At 43.9% G+C, this 16,855-nt stretch overlaps 1 protein-coding gene across 1 annotated transcript in view; it reads right to left on the bottom strand.

Moving 5' to 3' along the window:
• Nucleotides 1-16,855, bottom strand: part of CDH2 (cadherin 2) — a 134,821-nt gene that overhangs the window by 32,612 nt on the left and 85,354 nt on the right. Inside the window, exon 3 of the mRNA XM_035125225.2 lies at nucleotides 265-482. Coding sequence (XP_034981116.1) covers nucleotides 265-482 — 218 coding nt within the window. The remainder of the gene's footprint in view (nucleotides 1-264; nucleotides 483-16,855) is intronic.

The raw sequence follows: 16,855 nt of genomic DNA, 5'->3' as shown, positions 1-16,855 counted from the left end.
TACTTTCAGGGGGTTTAAAATAGAAGAATGGTCTCTTCCAATTTAAATTTGGGTATAAATATATAAACAACCCTGTTCAACCAACAAAGCTCAAATGTAAATAATTTTAGCATTCTTAAGGACTACAGTTTCCCAGTTAAAAAAGATTAAGGAATGTTATTTTTAATCTTAACAATTACCATATGTTAGTTACCTATTAACCAAGATGTTTGGATAAAATATTAAACCAATGAAACTTCAAAGACCTATTAGCCAGCTTCTTACCTTCACTGAATCCTCAGACTCAAGAGCTAGTTTCACAGCCACTTGCCACTTTTCCTGGGTTTCCTTGTCATTAGCGTATAAGAGGAATTCAGTAAGTCCTGGAGAAAGCTGAAAGCTTCTAGCTGCATAAACCACGCCATCTTCACTCACTCTAAACTCTGATGGTGCACTGCTTTCAAAATTGACTTTTCTGCTTTCTTCACAGCTTCTAAACCTTACTGCAAACACACAAAACACAAGATCAAGGGTCAAACTGGTGTAAAAAACACACACCCCAGTTGAAAACTGGTGTAAAAAAACACACATCCCAGTTTAACCTGGATTATTTGCTGCAATTTGTCTAAAAACAACCAATTATCCCATATTTAAATTCTGTTTCCAAGGACAAAATAAAAACTTGCCACCTTTTAGCATTATAAAACAAGTTCCCCGCTGTTAATTTACCAGCATAAATAAGTGAGTAAGAAAGGAACTAAAAAACGAACTTCAATTTCCCATTAATGCATTATCTATGAGCCACAATCTCCTAGAAGGGTGTCAAATGCAAGACTTGTTGAATTAATGAGAACTTTTGGTTGGACTTTGTTGGCAAAGTCCCAAATTGTAGTTGCCAATTCCAACCCCAACATTTCCAGCTTCCTCCCTCCTTTTCTGTTCGAAAGCATGAAAAGGGCTAGAAAAAAGAGACATTGCACATACTTTTGTAAACCAAGAAATCTTTAATAAAAAATATGTTTCTTTTTTTAAAAAAAGGAAAGGGTAGCAGGTTTTAAAAAACTGGTTTGGCCCCAGCAAAACAATCCCCATCTTCCCTCTCAATTCAAAGCTGGGAAGTTTACTGAGAAACTGTTTGGATGATACCCACCCACTGCTGTTGGGAGGAAGTGTGGAATTATTCAAACCTAGGAACTTATGCTTTTCAGTATTTATGAGAGAGAGAGAGAGAGAGAGAGAGAGAGAGAGAGAGAGAGAGAGAGAGATGCTTCTGTGGAGTTGTGTCCTTTAAATATACTGATGCCAGAATAAATGCTGAACAATTCTCTCTAATAATGAAATCAAACAATGATGAAATCCACTGAGTGAGTGCTTACTCCTACACAACTTCAGGATGGACATCTACGGTATCTAAAACACATGAGTGGCTTTGTAAGCAACCACTGAAAAACTCATACAACAAATTTAAGCAAAAGTACAGAAAAAATGTGGCAGCTAGAGAGCTTATGGCCTTAAAAACATCCACCTCAAAGAGAAATCTTAATTCACTATCAAGTGTCCATCATTTTGCTGAGTGTTTTGGAAGGGGAATATTCTAACTGGATGGTTCTAATGTCATAGAGGGAGTCTTCTAATACATGGATTTGCGGTTGGGTTGTTGTTTTTTTAGTCCATATATCAATATAGCTGAATAACTAAAAAATGAAGCTGGTACCTTCCTCATTGATATTCTTCCTTCAGGCAACTAAATGCTATGAAATTCAATGAAAATGGTTCTCTTTTGACAGTCCCTTGCTGAAAATGTATAAAATTGTCAGTGCCCTGGCAGAATAATTCTCTTCTGCAAAGAGTACACATTAACAAATTATACTGATATGTATAACTACCGGTAGCCATAATTAAATTATATATTGTGCTGTGGACAGCTTTTGCTCCCCCGTATGCCTATATTTAGATCAGTAACCTTAATATGTTACAGCATTCAGCAAGAAAGAATAATTATCATTTTTCAATTTGTATTAGTGGTCAGATAAGAAACATTTTCCTCTGTAGAAATAAACTTTATTAATGCTAATGTTTTCCTGAACTAAATTGAAAGGGGTGTGCATGTTAGTCACAGCACTATAACATATAGCAACTATCTTAAAATAAATGGTTTTCCAAACATTCCTCCAAAATATTTATTTATTTGGTGTGCTGTGATCACTGAAGCATAAAAATCACCAAGGTGATGTTATATACAGTACCCAAATAAATTATCAGCTGCAAACGGATTCTAGATACTATTTGAAACATTGTTTGTAAATGCTTTGCAATTACTTCCCTGATAAGGGCTCCTCTCTAAATATAGTACCTCAAAGCACTGTGGTTCATTCAGCAAGCTCAAGCTTTGATATGATTACTTATTAATCGCCATAATAGCATTCGTTCAAAGGGTTTCATCTACAGTACATTATGTTAGTAATAATTACAACAGCCCTGTAAAGCAGTCCAAGAGGAGGGATGTCATGGGCTGTAAAGAATTGTAGCCTGAACTTGTGCTTTTAGGTGAAATTTGACTCTGCCATAACTCTATTAGGCAGTCAATTATTTAAGAATAGGAATAGTCAAAGATGAGTGGCAAAGAATGAAAAATAGCATAAAATAAAAAACCTTATTATTCAGACAACTGGAGACCTGTAATAAAATGATGCAGTGCATTACCAGAACCTAACAAGTGTTCTGTTTAAAGGATTGCACTAGATACTTTTTCTTTCCCGTTGTGCTATACTGTACAAGTATAAAAAGTATATATACAAGTATAAAAAGACCCTGGCCTAAACCTGAGCACTATTGGGTTGAGGGATGGAAGTATAACACGGGGTAGAACATGATGGAAGTATAACATGAGGTTTTCATTTTCTTTTTAACTTCAGGATGTACATCCTCCTCACCTGAACCCTAACCTGTAGCATACACTACACTGACAGGGCCTCAAAAAGGTCTCCCTCCCTCCCTCCCTCCCTCCTTCCTTCCTTCCTTCCTTCCTTCCTTCCAACTCAAAGGTGGAGAACCTGTGGCACTCCATCTACTGCTGAAATCCATCTCCTATTATTGCTTGCCCTACATGGTCTATGGTGGCTAGGGCTGATGGGACTCAGTGTCCAACAACACTTCTATTTAAAGTGATACTTTTAACCTGCATAGCTCAATAGTCTTCAGCCACAGACTAAATTTGCTGACTCACACAATCTGTCTGGGTTTCTTTTCTTTTCTTTCTTTAGCCTCACTCTAACCTCCAATAAAACTATGGGCTAAGTGTCAGGGCTATTCCCTCCTGTAACCGAAAAATGGAGATACTGTAGTGGGTTGCAGTGCCATTCACAATGTGTTTCTTAAATAAGACCAGAGTTAAGGGGGGGGGATGCCAACTCTTGTTTGTGGATGGGGCACGCTGATGCCCCATCACAGCTATTGTTTTATGTGAGAACTCTCACTTCTTCCCTGGGAGAAAATAGCATTCACTATGAACTCTGAAGCTCCCTCTCCAGAAAATAAGTAACTTCCCTAGGAATTTTCTCATCTTTGGGTCCTCAAGATACCATAGGTTCCAGAAGTTCACAAAGTCATCCCTCCCTCTTTTTAATTAATATACAAGCAGATATACTTCTGCATACCTAGAGAATCCCCCGAGTATGAAATCAGCATATTATTTTTGGGTGACCCTGTTTCACTTCCACAATGAATTCTTTTCATTGTGGAATAATGATGTTTTAAAAGAAGATAGATGAAAAGCCAGCAATTTTTTTAAAGAGGCTTCAGGGAGGATTGCAGAGAAGTCAGAGTGGCCTCATTTTTCACTGGCCTTCCATGTATGCCCAGAAATATATTTAAGTTCAATGGCACTTACAGAGTGAGAATACCTAGGACTGCAGCCTAGGTGTGCTCACTTAATGGGGGAACATCTATTATGTAGGCATAATAATCCACAAAATAGGATAGTTCTTTTGAAAATGGGGATAGAGTGGTCTACGTTTCTTAATTCCATCTCTCTGGGGTGTGTATGTATTTTCTACCTCTGCGCTTGCCCTGGTCACTCCCACAAGTCACTCCAACTTTCCTTCTTTGTGTGATCACAGTTGGGGATCAAGAGCTGGGTGTACAGATGAAGTCCATTTGGGTGACAGCCATGGGCGTAGGCAGGGGGGCAGTTGCCCCCCCCCTAGAAGCAGGGCCGCTGGCCAGCCTACCCCGCTGCCGCTCCTTTTCTTTTACGCACCCCACAGCCAGCCGGGGAGAAGGGAGACATTCCTTCTAGCAGGCTGGCTGTGAGGTGGGCGGAGGGAAAGCCCCAGAGCCGCGCACAGCATTTGGCCAACTTTCCCTCTGCCCACCCCACCACAGCCAACCAGCTAGAAGGGACATCTCCCTTCTCCCTGGCTGGCTGTGGGGCGGGTGGAGGGAAATCACCAGAGCCGCACAAAGCTGGCTGGCTTTCCCTCCACCTGCCCCACAGCCAGCCAAGGAGAAGGGAGACGTCCCTTCTAGCCGGCTGGCTGTGGGGCAGGTGGAAGGAAAGCCAGCCAGCTTTGTGCGCTGTGGGGTGGGTGGAAGGAAAGCTAGCCAAACGTTTACCCTCCACCCGCCCCGGCGATCGCGGATGGGGAGGAGGGGATCGGAACAGCCCGATTTTGGGCTGATCCTGGCGCCCCCTCGCCCCTGCCGATCGAGAAGGGGGAGGAGTAGCTCGATTTTGGGCTGATCCTGGCGCCCCCCTCACCCCTTAGCGACCATGGCTTGCCTTGCCCCCCCTAGTTTTCATCCTGGGTACGCCCCTGGTGACAGCAGATGTATTTTGTTCTGGTCATATGGATGATCCTAGTCACCAGAGACAATTCTAAAAATCAAGTTTCCGTAAGTTAACCGTTCACAAAGTCAACCCACCATGCCCATAAATCTAAATGGTAGAATTTTATGTTCTGCTGTAACTTTTCCACAAAATCTTTCTGTACTCTACCTTGGCTCAACAGTAGTTAGCATCACTAGTACCCAACTAAATAAAAAAGGCTTCCCAAATACAAGGAAGGAATTGAACCTTTTAAGGCAACGGCTTCCGTCACATGAACTCCCTGGAGAAGGATTTGGCTCAAACATAGTAAGTAAATAAAAATAAGCCCTACGTAGTCAGGTTAAGTAGTCAATGTTCATTCATGTTCTTGATAGGCCATTAATACAACTATTTCACTATGAACATCACTAAATGTAGCTGTCAGCTTAGATAGAAGATGGCATGTACCTAAAAGGCTGTGTTAATTGCTTCTCAGCAAATATTCAACAAAAATCAGGCCATGCTGTTTGGGTCATACAATATAAAAACAAAACTCTGTGGGTTGGATCTGCCCCATCTGATCTCTCACACTTATAACTCAAAGGGCATGTGTTCACATTATCTAATGACACTGACAGAAAGTTACCCAACAGTGGGGAAAAATCAAACTAATTTATTCAGCGACACAAAGGTAACTATGTTTCTGAGTCTTATGGCATTAAACAGGGTTCTCTTGTGAAACCTTATGTACTGAGGTGTACAATACAAAACCCAAAGTACTAAGCAGGCAATCTCATTTAGATTACACCAGAGAACTAAACCATTTACACATATCTAATGATATGAATAATTCATAGCAGTTGTAAAATTGGTCTCTAATCTCATGTACCTTACTAGTATAATCTTCAATTAACCAGCTTCATTTATCAGGCAATTAAAGTGTATGTTCAGCAATAATAATCACGTTGCATCTCAAGTGCATATATTACTCTTTTTTTGGACAAGCCAAGAAATTTCTTTTCTTTGACCCACAACCCCAATAGCACAACAAAAATACTTGTCTAATTTTGGAAAACTTCTGTTTAAGGGAAGGTGGTGATGGGGAAACCTATATGTGAGTTTCTCTGTACTGCAGTCAACAACAAACTAGGACAACATCAAATCTGGTGTTCTGCTTGCTAGGAGATCTACTGATGGACATGTATGGGTTTGTGCTACTGAAAATACCAAGGTACCGTTGTCCCTGAAATCTATTACGGACTATAAAATTAGGTAGGTAGAGAACACTGGGAACATGATGGACACAAGACTGAGAATAATTCAGCAAAGTGCTATCCTAAATACATCTCTCACCATGGAAACAGCAAGGCTAGTGCAATCCTAAATGTCAAAGTTTTGGTGGTAATCTTTTATAATGAGATTATACTGCAGGAGAGATTTGTCCAGGCTGTCAAATGCAGGATGCTACGGTAACAGCACTGGGGCAAGCATTGTTGCAGCTATGTATATTGGTGGTACTGTGATACCATAAGCACTGGAGATCCAAACAGATAGAAGGGAGACACACAAAAATTTTAATGTAAGGTTTCTGAACTAATACACTGCAAATAAGTAATAGATGATAAAGGGAAATGATCTGCAGTCAATGACTCCATGGTGATGAGATGAGATGAGAGACGTTGAAGCAGCAGGATTTGGCAATGGCCTGGATGCAACAGGAGAAGGTAAAGAAGGTGTTTAAGCACCACATATTACATTGAAAAGAGGTTTGACACTGTGTGCTTCTTTTTAAACCGTAAACAGAAGCTGATGTGGGGCATATCAAGATCAGAGATTTAACCCTTTCTTCTAGATTATCCCATGCTGCTGTTTGACACAGCACGGAAGCAGCCACTGTCACAAGTTACAGCTGCCCTCCCATGCAAACAGCAATGTCAGGGAAGGGAGAATTTTAGTTAGGACTGTGCTGTGAAAACAAAGGGTTTGCCCTTTCCCATGTGCTATGCTTCTCATTAGTCCTCCTGCCAGTTATGATTTTTTTCAAACCAACCAACCAACCAAACAAACAAACAGATACAGTATAAAACTATATGTTTAATGTAATGCAGTTTGGTAGTAGGGACGAAGGACAATTTTGGTTCAGATTGCATTTTTATAAGAACTGGTCTAATTCACTTCCCAAAACAATATGCAAACTGAGATAAAGGTAGCTTCTGAAATTTGCACTCCTCCAAATTCTGTGATGCCATTTTCCAACTAAAAAGTTATGTACAAAATGGCAAGTCTCCATAAAAATGCAATATTGCAAGACATTTTAAAAAATCAAAATGCATTATATTCATCGGATTCCCTATGGGGTTGGACTAGATGATCCTTTGAGTAAAGATTCCAACTTTACAATTCTATGATTCTATGAAATGTATGGTGTGGATGTGAGCATATATAACAACTAATGTACCATTCTGTTCCCTTGAAAAAAAAGATTATTTTGGCCTCCTAGCACTAAGAATTGTTTGATGCAACTATTTCAAATGTGGTTCTGAGAACTTAGCAGATAAAGAACTACCGTATCTTCCTGAGAATAGAGATTAAATAATTTCCCCTCCCCTGCAAATGGGATATTTTTTATATATATATATATATATATATATATATATATATATATATATATATATATATATATATAAAACTGCATTGGGCAAAAAAAAAGTTGAAAGACATGAACTACTATTTAGCTTAGAATTACATCATATTTTGATACACTCGGGAAACCTTTGCCCCAATTTTTCAAATTTGGCATGATTTCTTATGGCAAAATGTCAAAGAATAAGTTAGATCAATTTCACAAATCATGTTACTACAATTTTGTGACATTTTCCTAAAGAGATTGCACTGTAACAAATGTTTAAAGATTGGCACATGAAAGCAATACACAGATTAAGTTTATTTTAAAAGTGCAATAAAATCAGTACATGGGAATAAATGCACTCTTTCAATCAGCTAGGGGAGGGGTAGATAACTCAGTACCTCTGGATGTCATGGTGCCAGTGAGGAATTCTAGAGATGCCCCTGGGCAGGTACCCCAGACTTTGAGCTATCTTTTTTTTTCAAAAAGTAAAGTCTGTAGCCATCTTAGAAAGAAAGTTATGTGGCAAAATGTGGAGGTACCTTCTAAGTGATTTACCGTATATGAAATGAGAGTGGTGTGGTTACTTTCTATATTTTTCTGGTAACTGAGGAATGATGCTACCTGTGAGAAGGACGGGGAAGGGAGAGGGAGAGAGATATTGATAATTAGAACATAGCTTACTTACATGGTAAGCATAGAGTTTTTGTGGGTGGTTGTGTCTCTAATTTTGTGTGATGTGACGCTCCTCAGGGCAACCATTTTGTGTTATACCACCACCCACAGCAGCCATTATATATTATGCCGCTTCTGCTCCAAGGAAGCAAGTTTCAAAATCTGCCCATTAGTCCAAAAAGGCTTGATATTCCTGAGCTGCAGTATCTAGGTATTTGTACAGGAGGGGAAGAGTTAAAATCTGTAGTTTTATTTTTCAAAAGAGCATTTTCAAGAATATCTTTTCTTTTTGTGACGATAAGAGATGTGGAATCTTGATGTTATACCATGCCTTGCAGCCACTTTTTAAAATGACATTTTATATTCTATGTGTCTCCCTCCCCACCTTAGCTAATTAAATTAAGATTAATGGACTATTTTTTAAAGCTACCTGAAAGGGGAAAATTATCCTAAGAATGTTCAGTCCTCATTTCCACAATGAAAGTCATTTACACATCTTTACTCAAACATCCCACCTAGTTTCACTTCCCATAATCCTTTTTGCTCATTGAACAAAGTCATCATAGGCACGCCAGAAAGAAAACAGGGATAAAGTTCTTTCTGTTTGATAGAAATGCCTATGCAGCTTTTCGGGGAGGAAAAAAAAGGAATAGTGGCCGTCAGCAAAACACAGATTTGGTATCTCAAACATAACCCAAATTACATCTGATTCACTGATCCTTTTCAATTCTTGCCCCTACCACATACTGACACAAAATCTTCCTGAACACTGACATTTCTTTTGTCTTCATTTTAGCGGAAAAATGTAAGAGAAAGGAGCAAGCATCTTAGGGGAAAACAATAATGCTTGTATTTAGATGACTGCTTTTGTTTTCTAATGCAGACAAAGTATAGAGATTCAAGTCTCTCTTGTGCTCAGATAACAAACAGATGGCAAGTATAAGTCTGTATATACTCATGTGGAACTTTTTCTAAGCTTGTGAAATTGAAAGAAGAGGGGAATAATAAATGCAATTTCAGTACAAAGAAGCACCAATACAAACAAATACACATATCCAAACATATGATTCTGGACAATAAAAGCAGCTTTAAATATGAATGCCACGTAGTTGTTAATTTTAGTAAATTAAGAGAACCACTTAGAGGATGATCTCGCATGTGGAGAGTTTTTTTGCCAATTCCTCTCTGCCCCTGATGCCTCCAGCACCACCTCTTAGCCTACACTGTTCTGGGACTTGGGTGGGGACTCTGTGTCCGACTCTGAGGTTGCGGTGCTCATCTCGCTTTACTGGCCAAGGGAGCCAGCGTACAGCTTCCAGGTCATGTAGCCAGCATGACAAAGCTGCTTCTGGCGAACCAGAGCAGCACACGGAAATGCTGCTTACCTTCCCGCCGGAGCGGTACCTATTTATCTGATTGCACTTTGACGTGCTTTGGAACTGCTAGGTTGGCAGGAGTTGGGACCGAGCAACGGGAACTCACCCCATCGTGCAGATTCAAAACAGTTGGGGTACTATCACCTAAAAGGTTCTCACCAACTGTGCTTTGGATACAGCAAGGACCCAAATGAGAACCTCTTCAGCTGATTTGAAAGGAGGAGACAATCCGGATATACCCTAGCCCAGGGGTCCCCAAACTAAGGCCCGGGGGCTGGATGTGGCCCAATCGCCTTCTAAATCCGGCCCGTGGATGGTCTGGGAATCAGCATGTTTTTACATGAGTAGAATGTGTCCTTTTATTTAAAATGCATCTCTGGGTTATTTGTGGGGCATAGGAATTCGTTAAAAAAAAAAATCAAACTATAGTCCGGCCCCCCACAAGGTCTGAGGGACAGTGGACCGGCCCCCTGCTGAAAAAGTTTGCTGACCCCTGCCCTAGCCTATATACAATTATCCATCATCTTTACAAGCTTTCAAAACATGGAGACGAGGATAATAATAGTAGTAATAGCAATGTAATAGTACTATTACTTCACTTGACCAGGACACTATACATGTGTTGATGCAGCCTAAAATACCATTCACATCCATGACAAGGAACAGCTAGTGAGCACTCTTTGGGTTTGTTCAGTCAGCGAGCTATAAACCACTGTTATAGGAATTCTAAGGTCTCAAATATAGAATAAATGTTGATAATTGCACAAGGTAAACATACTTACATAAGTATATAAACCACATGTCTAAAATAGTATAGGATAGCAATCCAAAAGCCATATTGGCTCTCCTAAAGACTTAATATTTCCTCTGTCTCCTTAATCCCCCTTGCCTGAGAACACGTAGGCAGTAGGCAGATAGCAGTCGGTGGAAGTTCCTGAAGGGATTCCTCTCCCATATCTATGAGCCTACTTTGTATTAATTGTCATTGTTTGCCCAGAGGCTCTGCATTTAGGGATGTCTGATGGGCATCCTGATTGTCTTATCAAATGCTAATGTTTTGTGTAAATTGTGTCTGGAACTATGTAAACTTGCTAAATCCTCAGGAATATCACACCTTGGCCTGCCTGAGCCACAGTAACCCCACCTTATGTGTGATGTAATTTCTTACTGTAGAGGGGATATTCTTCTCTACCCAAAATGCAAACCCTTAAAAGAGATGTTTCTTCTCTCTTGCCTCCTTGCTAGGAGGAAAGAGAACTCTGTTGTAACAGAAAAATAAAGATTTGCCTTGCTTTCACTGCATCCTGTCTCCATCAAATAATCTCTGACCGATCATGGATTTAGGAGACTCAGTCCCTTGGGGAGGTCGGCAGCAAAAGCCAACCACCCCTATTTTTCTTTATCACCACCTAACAGTTACCTCATCCTGTCCACATTTTACCAGCTTCTCCACAAGAATATAATGGGAGCACTTTGTAAAAAGCCTTACATCAAGATAAACTATGCCCACAGCATTCCCCTGATCCATCAAGCTTGTAACTCTATCAATGAAATAAGGAGATTAGTCTGGCATGGCTTGTTGTTGAGAAACCCATGCTGGGTCTTAGTAATCACAGCATCCTTTTCTAAGTGCTCAGAGACTTAATTATCTGTTCTAGGACCTTGCCTGGTATTGTTGTCAAGCTTATCAGTTGGTAGTTGCCTGGGTCTTCTCCCCCACCTTCCAAACACAGGGGCAACATTTGCCCACCTCCAGTCTGCAGAGACCTCACCTGTTCTCCAAGGACTGAGGCTGAGGCTCTGAGGTTATACCCACAAGCTCCTTTAGTACCCTTGGCCGCAGTTCATTGTGCCCTTACCATCTCTTTTCCTATTTTGGGCATGAAGGTTGGAAGAGCCTTATGAATGATGTGGGATGGGGTAAGGAGGGCTGCTTGGGGAAGCACACCGGTGGAGGCAAGACTGATTGAGCTGTGTAGGGGGGTACCGGGGTGGGGGGTGGGGTGGGGGAAGGGGGGCTTCAATGATAAAAAGGACTGCTTCTCCTCTCCTACTGCACTTGGGGATTCTCTGGTGGCAGGGGGGCCCTGGGATGGTAGTGGGGGGAGGGGTAGGATATAAAATGAAAGAATATAATGAAGAGGAATTGCCAAAGATGATTAAAAATTGAAAATCAGAAAGGGGGGGAGGGGAAGTCCATAAGACAACAATCAGAAAAATGGATGTTTAAAATTAGATTTGTTTTGTTTGCCTTCTTTTTTGTTAGTTATATGTTATATTGTATGGTTTTTTAATGTTTATTCTGTTAAAATGGAAAATTAAATAAAAATTATTTACAAAAAAAAGAAAGACTGATTGAGCTGTGCAAAGGCACCAGCGGGATAAAAGGCAGAGTCAATTCTGCAGACTCAGCCATGAACCAGCACCAGAGATGGATTCAGGGAACTGGATGTGGAGCCTTGGGGGCAAGGGGTGCCACAACTATGATGTAGACTGGAAGGTGAGAGGTGCCAAATTATGATCTCGTAGAGGACACTGCTGAAATTTGCACTGGCCTCAATCTACTTCAGTTTATAACCACCCATATCCAAGTCAGCCAGCAGGGAGGAGGGATGGGCTCAATTAGAAAGCTATATTTGCATGCTCCCCTACATCTTATTAGAGAGTGACCACAGTTTAGGCATGTTCTCTACCCTCGTACAGATAATCTTTTCAGCCGAAAGAAGACTAAAAATCCAAAGCAGAAAACTATAAAGCAGAACATGTGTCAAATCAAATGTACAAAATTTATTCTATTTTTATTTAGCAAGGGTTTTAATTTCATACGTGACTAGGTAAACTATGGCAACTGTAGCGTTCTACGAGAACAGCATGAATAGCATAGATACGGTATATTTACAGCACTATACCAGAAGAGATATAAATAAAAAATAATAAAGTCTGAAGAATATTTTATCAGTTCATTGACTTGTATTATAAAAAGTGGCTGAAGTGTCAGCTTCATCGTATCTGGACAACCTTTAGAAATTTTCATTATTTTTCAGATATCTGCCCTTGCAATCAAATATTGTCTAGTAAATTCATGCATGTGAATGCAGTAGACGTCACACTGAAAAACCCTTTCAAAAGTTCCAGGCTTGGATATGTTAATATATGGTACTTGAAAATAAGGGCAAAAGTACAAGTGCATGCAGCTCTAGAGTCTGTAGCTAGATTTAACAGTATTTTGAATTGGTGACAGCTACAGTGGAACCTTGTGTTACATACCGTCCTCCTTGCGAACACTTTGGGTTATGAGCTCCGCTAACCCGGAAGTAGATGCTCCCGGTTGCGAACTTTGCCCCGGGATGCGAGCGGAAGTCGCACGCCGGCGGCGCAGCAGCAGTGGGAGGCGGCATTAGCGAAAGTGCGCCTCATGTTAAGAACGGTTTTGGCTTAAGAACAGACCTCCGGAACGAATTACGTTCGTAACTGGAGGTACCACTGTACCTGCAATAGTCCTGTGACAACAGAATAAAATAAATAACAGATTGCCAGTGGAATGCACAATTTGCAGATCATCAAATAAATAAATAAATAAATAGGGGATGTGTGCAAAAATATAGTAATTGCGCTAATTTTTAAATATTATTCTCTACAGCTGTTGGAATAAATTTCTTAGATTATTTATTCTGTGGCAAAAACAAAAATATTTTGACTGCAAGCCTCAGTCCACTAAACAAAGACTGTAGATTACCAATGTAAATGTGAGGGACAGGGGATATCGCGAAGTCCCTCCCCTCCTGAGTTCAAGCCCATCACCGACCACAGGGGGAAGCAGAGGGAGCTCCGATTCCAGTGGGGAAGCAGGAAGTCGGGTCCGAGGCTCAGGCAAGGTAGCGGAGCCAGGGTCCCAGGTGGGACAGGAAGGGGGAAGTAAGGGGGGGAGACCCATCCCCCCAACTCCAGAATTACGCCGGAAGAGGAGGGGAAAGAGGATGGGGCTTCCAAGACTTTTGTGCTGGGGAAAGACGCGCCAAAAGTCACTTGGAGGTTCTGAAACCGACTGACCACATCACTCCGTGTAAATAGCATGACTTCAGCACTGTAAATACGCAGCACCAATAAAAGAATAAAAATGCAGAGCTGCGTAGCGTCGTTACTCTGAAGTAGTCCACTCCGGCCACTGTGACAGCAACCTCCAAGTCTTTTTTGGGCTACTTTGGAGTTGCCGGGATGAGCGTGTCAGAGGCGGAGAGATGGCGGCAGATCGCGGAGCAAGCCCAGCAAGAACTGCAGCAGCTGTCGCTGCAGGCGCAGGGGGAATGGAAGGCAGCTAAAGAAGAGACTAAGAAGGTCCAGGACGACCGGCTACAACTGGCGGAACAGGTGAGAGCACTACAGGAAAGAGAGCAGGAATTAAGGGCGGTGGCGGTAGACCTCCAAAACAAGCTGGATGCAGAGAAAAACAAGGCGGGAGGGGCACCCCAAGTCCAAGTGCTGCCAGGAAGGAGAGCCGGGACCCTAGTGAGCAAGTTCAATGGAGACCCGAAGGAATATCAGGGCTTTGAGACTGAGATGGTGTATGCTCTTGAGCTACACCACGCTGAGTTCCCTGATGATGAGCACAGAGTAGCGTTTATTGTGGAGCACCTTACCGGGGCAGCCAGGGAATGGCTAAGACCGTTAATCGCAACAAAGAATCCTTGCATGAAGGATGTCAAACTATTTCTAGAAGGTTTGAGAACGATGTATTCGTCCGATAGTCATATGGACCAGACTAAGGAGGAACTTCATAATTTACGCCAAGGAAATATGACAGTTCGCGCGTACTGGGCGAAATTCACCATGCTGGTGCACAGATTGGGGTGGGAATTAGGGTCACCCCCAATGCAAGCGGCGTTCTACTTGGGGTTGCATGAGGACGTGAAGGATGAGCTCTCGAGAGGTCCAAAGCCCAGTGATATGGATCAGCTGAGCAAAGCGGCTCTGGCGGTGGGGGTGAGACAGGAATCCCGGTGGAGCGACAAACAAGCAACGCGCGCAAAGCGGGCTTGGTTCCCACGGTCGCAGGAGAAACCACTCCCCCAACAACCCTTTCAAGCCACGCCTGGGGCCAGCCAGGACCAGGAACCCATGCAGATTGATAGCGCGCGCGCGCGGGCTTTTCAAACCCCAGCGGCGCCAAGACGCAAGGAGGGAAAGGGCGGGAATTGCTTTCTCTGCAACTCCCCCCAGCATCTCGTCAGAGACTGCCCACATCGCAGGGAGTGGCAAGGAAGGGCGGGAACGGTGGTGCCCTCCCCCACTGACGCAGCACCACAGCAGGGAAACGGGAAAGCCTGGCTGCAGGAGACAAGGGGCAGCAGCCAGGCACAGTCAGCAGAGAACAGCCCCAGCCCGCCCACCCGCACAGAGAGGAGCAGAGCCAGCCCACCCCTCCCAGAGCAGGAGTGGTTCTAGAAGTCACGCTAACGCTCCCAAATGGCTATCCCCTGACAGTCCTTGCCTTAATTGACAGTGGTGCCTCAGCGAACTTCTTCTCGAGAAACTTTGCAGAAGAGCACCAGATCCAGCTTCTGCAGCTGGATTTTCCCCTTCACGTGGCAACCATTGACGGCAGAGAGCTGCTGGGGGGGGCCATCACTCATCAACCCCCCCCCATGAGAATGACGGTGGGAAGGCACTCAGAGACACTGGCATTCAACGTCACCACCATCTCAGACCCCCCCATCGTCTTGGGCATGAGCTGGCTGGCGCGCCACGACCCCTCCATCAGTTGGCACCAGAGATGCATCACTTTTGGATCGGACTTTTGCCTGGAACATTGCATGCAGCACCAACCAGGGGAGGGGCCTCCGATAGCCACGGTGGCCACCATGCACGTCAAAGGGGGTGAGGCGATACCCAAGCCGTACTGGGACCTGCAGGAGGTCTTCAGCGAAGCGGAGTCCGACCACCTACCCCCACACAGGCCTTTTGACTGCCAGATCAACCTGGTGCCCGGGGCAACTATACCCCCAGCCAAGCTGTACGCCATGTCAGACCAGGAACTGGAGGATCTGCGCGCTTTCATCGACAAGAACCTCAAGCGGGGGTTCATCAGAGAAAGCAAGGCAGCAGGGGGCAGCCCGGTCTTCTGGGTGGACAAGAAAGACACACAACAGCGCCGCCTGGTGGTGGATTTCAGACGGCTGAACAGCATGACGGAACCGGTGGCTTTCCCTATGCCCAGAGTGGATGATCTGCTGACAGCAGCACGCAGGGGCAAGATCTTCACCAAGCTCGACCTGAGGGGGGCGTACAACTTGATCAGGATCCGGGAAGGCGATGAGTGGAAGACCACGATGTTCACGCCTCTGGGCTCTTTTGAATATCTGGTGATGCCCTTCGGGTTGCAAGGGGGCTCAGCATGCTTCCAGGCCTTCATGCACCACGTCCTGGGGTCCCTACTCTTCAAGAACTGCTTGGTCTTCCTAGATGACATCCTTATCTATTCCAATGACCCAGTGCAGCATGTGAAAGATGTCAGGGAAGTGTTGCAGCGCCTGAAGGAGAACCACCTGTATGTGAAGCTGGAGAAGTGCAAGTTTCACACCAAGGAGGTGGACTTCCTGGGCTACAAGCTGTCAGACAAGGGGCTGGCGATGGACAAGGACAAGGTGCAGGCCATCCTGGACTGGCACAGCCCCAGGACGCGCAAAGATGCCCAACGCCTACTAGGCTTCGCCAACTTCTACAGGAAGTTCATCAAGAACTTCTCTCGCGTTACGGCTCCCATCACTGACTGCCTGAGAGGCAAGCAGAAGTTCAGGTGGACACCAGAGGCGCAAGCAGCGTTCGAAAGCCTCAAGAGGGTGTTCGCCTCGGACCAGAACCTGTTCCACGTGGTCCAGGACGCGCCCCTACGCATTGAGACAGATGCTTCTGAGAAAGCTGTGGGCGCCATTTTGTTGCAACTGGACGCCAACAGGGAGTGGAGACCCTGTGCCTTCTTCTCCAGGAAGTTGACACAGCCCGAGCGCAACTACACGGTGTTTGACAAAGAACTTCTTGCGATCCACGCTGCGTTCAAACATTGGAGACACTTCCTGGTGGGCGCCAAGCACCCCATCCAGGTGTGCACAGACCACAGGAACCTGGAGTTCTGGAGAACGGCCAGGGTGCTCAACCAGCGGCAGATACGGTGGGCAGAGTTCTTCTCGAACTTCAACTTCTCCATACACTACATCCCGGGGGAGCAGAATGTCAGGGCGGATGCCCTCTCCCGCAAGCCAGAGTACATGGAGGAGGAGGCGCCACCAGCACCAAGGCACATTTTCCCCCCGTCAGCATGGTCCTGCGGAGCAGCAGTGGTGAGCGAGGCAGAACTCACAGCACTGACGGCAGCGGATGAATTTGCCAACCACATCT

Source organism: Zootoca vivipara, chromosome 8 (assembly GCF_963506605.1).
Source record: "Zootoca vivipara chromosome 8, rZooViv1.1, whole genome shotgun sequence".
Lineage (NCBI taxonomy): Eukaryota > Metazoa > Chordata > Lepidosauria > Squamata > Lacertidae > Zootoca > Zootoca vivipara.
The sequence above is the reverse complement of the archived record's forward strand: the minus strand, read 5'-3'. Positions and strand labels throughout refer to the sequence as shown.